At 33.9% G+C, this 11504-nt stretch overlaps 1 protein-coding gene and 1 long non-coding RNA gene across 4 annotated transcripts; one reads left to right on the top strand and one right to left on the bottom strand.

Moving 5' to 3' along the window:
• Positions 1-324: 324 nt before the first annotated feature.
• LOC131602475 (uncharacterized) lies at positions 325-2512 on the bottom strand. Its single transcript, XR_009284099.1, has 2 exons — positions 2320-2512; positions 325-2222 (listed from the first exon to the last, which is right to left on the bottom strand). It is a non-coding gene; the product is annotated as an uncharacterized LOC131602475 (long non-coding RNA).
• A 477-nt stretch (positions 2513-2989) lies between these two features.
• Positions 2990-11464, top strand: LOC131602474 (uncharacterized). Of its 3 annotated transcripts, none has more exons than XM_058874597.1 (15): positions 2991-3145; positions 3371-3737; positions 5925-6002; positions 6251-6306; positions 6644-6763; positions 6884-6954; positions 7561-7654; positions 7789-7992; positions 8751-9002; positions 9503-9611; positions 9698-9765; positions 10495-10564; positions 10683-10757; positions 10842-10933; positions 11105-11464. In XM_058874597.1, exons 2-15 carry the CDS (start codon positions 3429-3431, stop codon positions 11178-11180), a joined length of 1674 nt encoding a protein of 557 aa, XP_058730580.1. In that variant the 5' UTR covers positions 2991-3145; positions 3371-3428; the 3' UTR covers positions 11181-11464. The 3 variants fall into 3 exon arrangements, 2 of the variants coding, with proteins under 2 accessions (XP_058730580.1, XP_058730581.1); XM_058874598.1 differs by having other exon boundaries at positions 2995-3145; positions 3385-3737; XR_009284098.1 differs by lacking the exon at positions 11105-11464 and having other exon boundaries at positions 2990-3145; positions 10499-10564; positions 10842-10906.
• The last annotated feature ends 40 nt before the right edge of the window (positions 11465-11504 follow it).

Genomic DNA, 11504 nt, shown 5'->3' with positions numbered 1-11504 from the left:
CATTGAACCAAAACTTGTGCATCAGTGTTTGGAGTCAACTTTTAGTTCTAGAGGAAAACTTTGGCTGCATTAACATAAAGAGTAAGATATTAAGAGACTACAGTCACAACATGCATTCACAACTACTACATTCCATCAAAATAAAGAAATCAAATCACATGTAGATTTTTATTCTAATCTAAATGCTCCCAATTTTAAAATATGACATCTAAAGTAACTCAAATTAATCAAAATATAACTGACTTGAGAAATCATCATTATTAAAGCCAAAAATTCAAACTTACAACATGTATTCACAACTAACACAGTCCATTGAAGCACCAATTTAAGTGTTGTACATGACCAAATAACCAAATATAATTGAACCATGTCAGTCAACAATAAACATGTCATTCAGCAATATAATTGAAAGATCCTATGAATACTCATATTTGGTTATATGAAAAATGATTTCGAAGCATAAATACCAGAGAAAAGTCAGAAGATGAACTTGGTTGGTACATGACTCTAAATATACAAAATGTCACTTTACCATCCTTGATTGGTACATTACTCTAAACATACAAAATGTTCAGCATCATAGTTACTGGTTTTAAGTGCCTGCAACAAAAAGAACCCTTTAGCCGCGACATATGGATGACATAGCAATATCAATCAAAACTTGGAAAATCAACTTATATCTGATAAAATTATCATCCTCTCTTGTGGCTTATGTCTGGACTTCTCTACTAATGAAGCCGTTTGAAGTGTTGACAGAGCACAACCTGTAAAAAGAATCAAATCCCGATACGGTCACACAATAATGGATTGCAAAATCAAATCTTTCAATGACAGTTTCCATAGGAATGCTTATTAAGATAAGATTTTCTTCACTGGCCTCATTTTCACTATCTCCCGTAAAATATCCTCCGTCACAGTACCTTAAATTGACTCTATTCCAGTTTAAAAAAATTAGATAAAGTGGACAATTAAAACAAATACTTGAGTATACATAAGTTGCAGCCTCAAAGATGGGAGAGTTAAAGCAAGTATTGATATTAAAGTCTGGATATTATTTTACATACCTCAAGATGAATAAGCCAACTATTTGCACCAGATTCAAATCCGCGGTCCAAATGGTTACTGGGCAATGTTCCATCCAAACATGTTGTAGTTATAAAACAATTGGCAGGTTTGTGATCAAATAACAAATGTAGATCAAGTCAGGAAAGAAGAAATGAAGTCATTTGCACCAGAAATGAAGGCTTTTGTCAATCTACATACATATGCTCTCCAACAAAAAATACATGTCAAAAAGTATTCAATCAACTCTCATTGCCGCTCAAGAGTATAAATTGACTATATACGCGGGGAAACTCAACCCAAGGGCTCAAAGATTAGTTTTGTAGAAAAATCTTTTACTCTTCTTTATTTTCACCAATTTGGGGACTATTAAATTTCCTATTTATGACAACTTAACTCTCACTCCGTATCTATAAATTTACTATTCTTATAGTTTAATTTTAATCAACGGATAGTGAATATGGATGGAATCTATAACTCAACTATGTATCCTTTAACATGTACATTAGAAAATAATTCAGATGGATCTGGCATTGGACTCTCTTGGAAATAAGAAGAGGAAACAAACAACTCTAAAATCAAAAAATATATGAAGTAAATAAGGATAAGCAAATGTTTTAGCTGTTTAATAAAAAGCAGTAGCTAAGAGAATATTTAGTATCATATCAAATTCTTCCCTGACTTGTTTTTCATTATCCTAAAAGAAGAAAAAATAAATCCAAATCTTTAGTATCATATCAAATTCAAACAGCTTTGAGATCAAACTAATGTAAATTCAAATTCATAACAAATGTAGATCAAGTCAGGTTTGAGATCAAACTAAATGAAACTTACCGTGATTTAAACAAAACTTAACAAAAGAAATGATGTTCGGAACCACCCTCTCTCAGACTCTCCTTATGCCGAAGTCACGGATCGATCTTTACTTCAGATTCAAATCGAACACCAAACCAATTTCCAGGTTTTTTTGGAAGTTGTTATGGTTAATAAAGGGTACTTTCCTGCAGCAACAACAACAACAGAACTAACAACAACTACAGGATTCAAGAAAACATACCATAACACACACCTGTTGGCCATATTATTAGCTTGTTGAAAACCTCTTGTAGGGCTTAGTAATTCTAGATCTTATCATACTCAGTCTTTGCATCAAAGTTAACCTATAATAAAACTCACATAAAGGAGAATCATATAATTGAATAAAGGAGAATCATTAATCGATGTATGAAAGGAAAATACACATATGAGAAGTCAAACCTATTAGGATTCATGGTGGATGTTGTTGTGACTACGACGCGTGCTGAGAAATACCTAGAAGTAGTGTGTTTTCGTTTGTGCCCTAACTGAAAGAGAAGAAGAAGAGACATTTTTAGGGTTTAAAGAGAGAGAAGAGGGAAGGAGAGAAAAAGAGAGCAAGAGAGGGAAAACGACTTAAAATGAGAGAGTAAAATGAGAGAGTGAAAAGAGTGTAAAGATGTGTAGGTTTATTATGGAGAAATGCCAAGTGTCAAATAGTTATTGGAAAATATAAAAGTTGTAGTGTTAATTTGTTAATTACTAAAATATCCTTTTAGTAGTGTAAATTTTTTTTGAGGAAAGGATATTATTGGTAGTTTGGTCAATTGATTATTAATGGGTAGATAGTAGATTTCAATTCCACCGGTTGAAGTTAGATTCAATTTTTTTTTCTTCCAAAAGAGCTCCTCACCGCATATTTAGAGGATCTCGATTATCGAACCCTAACAGCAGTAGAAGACAAACCATAATTTCTGTTTTCCTTTGTCGTTATTCTAATACCACCTTCCTTTATTTTTTATCACTATTACTAATTTACTACTAATAATAATAATCTTAACTATATAAAAATAAAAATACGAATTTCCTGTAATAAATAAAAATAAAATAGCCAATAATACAATTTTTACATTTTCAATTGCAAGTTCACCGTTTTATCAACCAATCCATCATCATCATTACCAATCTCAATTATCGCATTTTTCCTTATCATATTCTCACACAATATTATTCAACCTTCGTTCTTCTATTCTTCTTGTTCCTCACCTCACAATCTCATCAATTTCAGGTTTTCTCTTAATACGTTTCTGAATCTAACTAATTTTATCAATTCCACCTTACTGCTACTTTTTATTATTTTTCAATTGAATTCTGTTACCAATTGCTTTCAAATTTTAACCTAGAACCTAATTTCTGGTTTTATGCCTCAAAGGTGCTTGTTGCTGATTATTATTCTCTTTGATCATTTTTTGACTAGTTGTTTGTAGCTTATCTTACGAGAATTTCATGCTAGGTTATTGATTGTAGAAGCTTGAACAAGTTGAGTGTTGCTGTTTATTGAAGTACCTGGAATGCAAAGGCCTGTGGCTGTTTCAGCTACACCTCGCGGTGGATTGCCTACTGACAGCAGCGACTCTGTTGTGACTTTAGATCAAGTTCCTCGATGGAATGATGCTGATCAGTCGTTAGGGAATGAAAATGGAGAGGTTCCGTTTTCAAATTCTTACTTCCCGGATCCTTTAGCATCAACTTCAGGAGCAGATGGTGGCTCGTCTGTATCGAGATTTCCGGTTGATCATGAAATTAATTCGAGGATTTATTTGTGGAGGGGGAATCCCTGGAATCTTGAGGTGGATGCTGTTGTAAACTCGACTAATGAGGTGGGCACTGTCTTGCTTTTTTCTTTAGTTTTTTGTTTAAATTTTGATTGAATGATTTAGAATTCTCCTTTAACAGGTTTCTTTCCTCTCTGATAAACTAAATGCTCTAACTAATTGATGATCTTATTTATCTAGTTACTTTTGCTTCCCCTCCTAACAACAACAATAACGATCAAGCCTTCTCCCACTAAGTGGGGTTAACTACATGGATCAAATTCTGCCATAATGTTCTATTAATACAGTGTTTCTATCCAATTTGTTAATTTCAAGATTTTTTTAATGGTTTCTCTTATATTTTTTCTAGCTCTTCCCCTCCTGATTAATCGTTAATGTAGTATTGTTGAGTTGAGCTGAGCACTATCTTCTGTAGAATTGAGTTGTAGGTTTGGCAACTACAAAGCTGCAGTTATTATTGTCGTGATTCATGGGACCTTGTGATGCAACTCTAACTTTCTTTTCTCGTAGATAACCAAGTATAGGAAATTTATGATAAAATTGCAAAATTTCCTGCTGGCTGAAAGTTACAGTCCAAACATCCATCTTATTAGCCATTATTGCAGTGTTATGGACACTTAGATGACTTTTATGTTTCTTGCCTTATGTTATCCTTTCTTCATTCTTTTATGAGACGATAAAGACTCCTAGGGAACATGTTGGACCACAAAGGATACTGATGTGGTTAATTTATTATTGAAGTGTTTGTTTTGTCATGAAACAGAAAAATTGAAAATGTTCTCCCATTCTCAGGCCTTTTATACATTATAGGGGGACGGACCTTTGATAAGCAACCCATTTTCTATGGAAATGCTTTGGCTTTTTTCTTTTGATATTTAACAATGTCTTGGGGGTAGAAAGGTATAACTTATGAATTTGGATATAAAAAATTGCTTAGTGAGAAACTCAGGTTGAAGCAAATTCAAGATGAAAAGTGGGAAAGTCTTCAGTCAATTGTAAGAACAAGGGAGATACTATCGATTGTGTTGTGCTAACTATAGATGGATTAAGTTCAAAAGCCATAGTTATGGAACTATGACAAAATGTAATTAAAAAGAGATTAAGTGAATAGACTCTCATTTTAGAGAACCATTTAAATATTATACCAAACAGGTCAACAATTGAACCAATATGCCTTAACAGAAGATCGAGAGGATGTAAAATATGGTGCAAATAGAAATCGTCTAGAAAGCTTTCAAGTAGAATGAATTGTGCCAATGCATAGTCTAGGGAGTGCATTGGTCATGATGGATGAAGGGAGAATGAGTGACAATGCTGTCATTGTTACTATGGTGGATGGAGGGAGTTAGGAGGTGGAAGGAAGTTGCTAGTTTTGGCATTTGAATTGTTGTTCACATCCACAAGATGAAAGTTGTCCCCCACTTTTCGATGAGAAACTATGTTGGAATATATTTCCAATCAATCATCATTTATTTGATGTTGTCTCATTACCTGTTTTTAAATAAAATATAGGACCATTAATTTTGCGCTTTCTTGTCCTTCATTTTTCGGGCAAATCTATTGGTAGCTTAGTGAACCATTATAAATGACTGACATCATAAATGTCTTGTTGAGGATTTAACCCATCATAGAACTTAATGGCATTGTTTGGTCTGTGTACCTGACTCTACCTATTAGGAAAACCCTCTGGTTGTTATTATTTTTAGAGGTACTTTTTGTGTAATTTAAAAGTCTATGTTGAAATGCAAATACGCTTTTCCGTATTTTAAAGTAACAACTTTATAGGTCAGCGATTATGTTTTTCTGATTCAATCAAACAACATTAAGCCATTTTGATCCAAATATCAAGCAAAAAAAGCACGGTCTTTATTCTTAGATAAATAAATTAGACAAGTGACATTTTTTCTTCTTATTCCTTGCAAAATTTGTTTGCACATGTCATGTCTCATGAGACCTATTAATATTTTTATAATTTGAAATTTATATCGTGCATATTATATTATTACTGCATGAATGTGAGATATATTCTATATGCTCCCAAGTCCTAATTGCCAAATCCAATAGGTATTGATTGCATTTTCCGCTCTCCAAATATTAAACTCACCCATCTTTTTATTTAATACTCATTAACTATTAGGAGGATGTTAAGCATGTCAGGACTGAGCACCAGTAAATAAAACGAGGATAGTAATATCTTATTTCCTATCTGGTTTTCATTTCTTATGGTTGCAGAATATGGATGAAGCACACAGCAGCCCTGGATTGCATGCTGCAGCTGGATCTGGTCTTGCAGAAGAATGTGCGACTCTGGTATAGTTAATTATTTAGTAAAATTGTATTATGTGCTCCATGTTGGAGGTTGATATATGTGAGCTTGGGACATAAGATACAAATTTATTATTTTCTATTATCAGTTTTTATTTATTTGTGGTTCACCATGTCAAAAACTTGCAAAAAGCAGCTCCAATTAAATTGTCATATTTTTGTAGTGTTGGGGAAGAAACTCTCTTGATATGATGCTAGAAAATATGAACTAATGCCGTCTTTATTGTCAACAGGGTGGATGTCGAACAGGGATGGCTAAAGTTACCAATGCATATGACCTTCCTGCTAGGTTTGATTGTTGGCCTCCTTTCAGTTCTACAATTAATCACGGTTTACAGTTTTTTCTCTTGTTGGTGGAATATACATTCTGAATGTATTTAAATATGTGTTGTTGCATTGATTTAGAGGATCTCTCCCATACTTTCTATGTCGAATGGTGGTTGGTTGTTGGGCATGGACCTTATGTATTACTTATAAATGTTAAAGTGCATGCTTTTTCTTTTCATGTGGTTAGGACTTGAGATGTTAAATATGTCATGCTGCACAAGTTATGATGTTGCATTCCACGTTTCTATCTTTTGTTACCAAACTATACCATGATCTTTACGTTAATAAATTTCCCATAGGAGAATTATCCACACCGTTGGCCCCAAATATGCTGTAAAGTACCATACTGCTGCTGAGAATGCTTTAAGTCATTGCTACCGTTCTTGCCTGGAGCTTTTAGTCGACAGTGGACTTCGAAGGTTCCTTATCACCCCAAATTATTTTTTACTTTATTTATTTTCTTGCAGCATTTATTCTTTTTCGGAATTTAATGTTTTTTTTAAAGATACACAACTTATCTTAGTCATATGTTGATGTAGCATTGCTATGGGATGTATTTATACTGAGGCAAAGAACTATCCCCGAGAACCTGCTGCTCATGTAGCAATAAGTGAGATTTTCTTTTTGGCACGATTTTACTTTTGCAGTTTGTTTCTTGTTATATTTTGGCCTGATACATTAGTTACATTAACTATGCTAATCTCATGGAAATTGAAATTTCAAAGATCATTATCACTCTTCCATTAAGTTCCAAACATACATAAATTACTAGGCATTAATGCCAAAGATCAGAAAAATGAGTTGCTGATTTGATAATAAAGAAAAAATATTTGAAGGGAAGGAAAGAGTGTGAAATAAAATGATAAATTGTCAGCCAATTCCTCACACTTCGCATTAATTGATTTTCTATGTTACTCACTGGTGTTTAGATTAACGATCATGGGGAAGGATGACAGGTGCAACTTGACTAAGAAAAAAATGCATGGTTGTATCATATTTCTATTTTGTTTATTCCATAAGTCATTCTACCATAATGTACGAATTCTGAAGACTTCCTTAATTTTTCATGTCCCTGTCTGTCACCTGTGGAATGCATGTAGTTTATATGTGATTCATGTTAAGCTGAAAATTACTTCCAGATGTTTGGTGGATGACATTGTTACTCTTAGGCTAAATTTTATTTTATTTTCCTTTCCTTTTAATGTCTTTTATTCAGGAACTGTGCGACGGTTCCTTGAAAAGCAGAAAAATAACTTAGAAGCCGTTGTATTTTGCACTACGAGCACAACTGATACTGAAATATATAAAAGGTATTTTCTGCATTTTCTCTTTCTTTCTATTTTGGTATCTGCAGTTTTCTTTTCCTTTCTATTTTGATATCTGCAATTTCCTTAAAACCAAAATGTGTGTTATTTATTTTTTACTTTCATCTTGTTTCATCTAGGCTGCTTCCACTTTACTTTCCTCGGGATATACATGAGGAGCAAGTTGCATTGTCGAAACTTCCTGCAGATGTTGGAGATGAAAATGGTGAGACTATCATAGATGAGCGTAAAATCAGAATAAAGCCTTTGCCTAAAAAGAGTGTTTCAAGACCATCTGATGTTGCAGTTGATCTTCCTGTCAGTGATATTGGCCTAGTTCAAAAGTAAGTAATTTTTTTTTAAATTTTAAAATTTTCATTACTTTGTTGATTTCTCAGCATGTTTCATTGTGAAAATAAATACTAGAAGTCAGGAGAGTCAAGATGCATAATCAATCCAAGCATATATAGATGTTGGTTGACCACATTATATATTTAACATGTTCTATTACAAGTTTACAAGCCTCTGAAGAACGCGTTGGTAGGTATGGAAGGGTATATGAGAGAAAACGCAAGAAGGGGAGAGAGAGAGAGAGAGAGTAGGACAAAAGTTGTTAGTACACTGCACATGGGGCTGGACAGCTGGTGGGACAGCTGTCAGAATTCTAGTGGAAAGATAACCAAGGATTGGAGAATAAATATCTGAGGACTGACACCATTCAGAGCAGCCAGAAATTGAGTGGAGAAATCCTCATGGGAGAGAAAAGGCCTCTCTAAGAGCCTCTCTAAGTTTCTTTCTGCTTTCTGCCATTTTCAGCTTTTGCTTCTTTATGCTTTCTATTTCTATTTCTGCATACTACTGCTACTGTTTGTATTACTAGATCCCATTTGAACTCTAGTATTTTGAATACAAATCATCTTTTTTATTATTCTATTTTTCTGTTCTTACTCATTTCTGCCCTAAAATACTGAATTGAACCTATCACGCGTCTGAGCAAATTTATATACAGTTGCTTGCAATTTAGTTGTATGTGCTTAAACAGAAACATCACACATTTTTTAATATCACTTCTGATAGAATTTTCCTGATCTTTGTGTTGTAGGAAATCATTAAATTTAGATTCATTTTTAGATCCCGCCTTTATGTCCTTGATTAAAGACCCCGATCAAAGGCGTCTAGAGCAGTGGGAGAAAACTGCTGAAGCACAAAGAGGCTTTAATTGTGCTAAATTACTTGGGTATGGCAACCTTGAAGGGCCTCCATTGTCTGCTGCCGAAGAATATTCTCTTCACTCTAGATACCTTTCCAAAGCAAACTCTTTAAATCTTTCTGAAATTGCAGAAATGAAAATTGTGTGAGTATATCGTCTGGTTTGCATTACTGAGTTCTAATAAATCAGTCTCATTTTTATGACATTTCTGTTTTTTGTTCTTATAAATAAAATTTAAATTTCATCTCAAGGTGGAGTTAGCCAATACATTGTCCATGCTTGAAGCCCCAGTGGGCTCTTGCATGTGGGTTGCATCAAATACAAAAGTAACATATCCATTATGTATTTTCACTCAACAGCTTAAGCTTTTGAGATATCTGGTTTATCACAAAAATAATCTTATCGGATGTCAATCATCATTAAACGCATAATGAAGTTTTGAGCTATTTAAAACTTATTTTTGCTTTCCTTTGCCAATCAATGTGAATGCTTCATTCATGTGTTCAGATTGATCTTTGCTTTTTCTCCCTGGTGAAAAAATTTCAGGGTGAGGAGTGGTTGCCCCATTTCAAGGTTAGGGGCATGCCACATGTGATTTATTTTTATTCATACTTGCAAATGACTGAGATACTTGTGTTTTCCAGCTATCGTGGAGGGGTAGACAGTGATGGTCGTCCTGTCATGGTTGTCGTGGGGGCTCACTTTTTGCTCAGGTGTCTTGATCTGGAACGATTTGTATTATACGTGGTCAAGGTATTTCAGTTATACACTTAAGCTGGACATCTTATACACTTATGTTTGTAATTTCTGAGCTTTATTTTGTTCGTGTTGAACTTTAGGAGTTCGAGGCTTTAATACAAAAACCTTATACTATTGTCTACTTCCATTCTGCCGCATCTCTTCAAGTGTAAGTGCAAATATTTGATTTCTTGGATGTACTGATTGGTCTGTTTTTTCATAAAATATAATATGTTTGCATTTTGCAATATGCCAAGGATTGTTTTCATTGGAAAAAATTTGAATGTGCAAGGGAAGATGGCTTATTGTTAACGCCAGCTAGTTATTTTGTGTGAATGGTGTGATCAACATGTCAAATGAATTAAAATGGTGTGGTAGCCTAAGTTTTAGTAATCTCTTCTGCTTTTATATAATTAGAGAAGGGAACAAGAAATTCAATAGTCAAGACATGAAATATCAGTTATGTTGTACACATTTACAATAGTATGTTGGTTTCCAAACTTATACTGTAATTGTAGTACTTTGCATAGTTCATAAAAAGTAGAAACATCTGCCTGGCCATCGGCTTAAGCCATGGTATAATGAAACCAGTTAACTACTTTATGTAGTTACCAAGACTTAATGCAAAGCTGATTCGTCAAAAAACTCAATACAAAGCCTAATATTTAATTTGAGCAACCCTTTGGTTTGATTCATTGTGACTTTAAGCTACTTTGTTGAGGACAGCTTAGCTATTAAAAGGGTGAGCTGCAAGAGAATCACATTTTGAAGAGCAACTTGCTTTGTGAACTGTGTATAGTAACTGCATTTATTAGTTGATCATGGTTTGTGTGCAAATCCCGTGATGCTTGTTTGTCGACAGGTGATTTTTACCTTTCTCATCCGTTTTTGGTTTTAGGCAGCCAGATCTGGGTTGGATGAAAAGATTGCAACAAATACTTGGTCGGAAGCATCAGCGCAATCTGCATGTATGTACTTTTTTTATAAAAGGATTGGTACAAATATGCACTATCTCTATTGCCTATTGCCCTAATAATGCATTAAACTCTTACACTCTTAATTTTGTGTTCTCAATCCGATGTGTAGGCAATATATGTGCTTCATCCAACTTTTGGACTGAAAGCAGCAGTACTTGCACTTCAAATGGTTGTTGACAATGAGGTATATAGTGAAATCTAAATATATTTTAGAATCTCATATTCATCTATATTATATTATACATTATTAAAAGTTACTAATTTTCAGGTTTGGAAGAAAGTGGTATATGTTGACCGACTTCTGCAGCTCTTTAGATATGTACCCCGTGAACAGTTGACCATCCCTGATTTTGTGTTTCAGTTGAGTCTTTGTTTTCACCATCAACATTTTTTCTAATGCTATTTTGTACTATGTTTTACTTTCAATTTATTGTTTACAAAAATATTTGGAGCGGAAAAAGTGCTAGCATATTGGGTATCACCACTAGTAGGTGAACTTACTAATTTGTTGTATACTTTCTATTCACGCAGGCATGACTTGGAAGTAAATGGAGGGAAGGGTGTTATTGCAGATCCCAGAACAAAATTTGTGTATGATAAACCGTGACTCGTCATGCAGTTCTACCATTAGCTAAGTTAAAAGGGAATCGGATGTGCACTTTCCTCATTATTTATCTTTTCCCTTGTTCTCTCCCTCATAACCAGGGGGGGGCATGTGTTTTGTAATGTGTAGCAATCTTTTGATTTTAATCATTTGAAGTAATGATAAGTTTCTCTGTATCTTCTGTATGTAATTTATCGTGGAAGCTAGATGGTTGCCTGTTATGATTGCTTTGTACATTCAAAGAAACATATTTTGAATAAAATCATTGTATTATTACTGCTTGTAAATAGTACTTGCGAATGTTAAACGAATGAGGTTTCTTGCATT

The sequence above is a fragment of the Vicia villosa genome, linkage group LG5 (assembly GCF_029867415.1).
Source record: "Vicia villosa cultivar HV-30 ecotype Madison, WI linkage group LG5, Vvil1.0, whole genome shotgun sequence".
NCBI classification, from domain to species: Eukaryota; Viridiplantae; Streptophyta; class Magnoliopsida; order Fabales; family Fabaceae; genus Vicia; species Vicia villosa.
The sequence above is the reverse complement of the archived record's forward strand: the minus strand, read 5'-3'. Positions and strand labels throughout refer to the sequence as shown.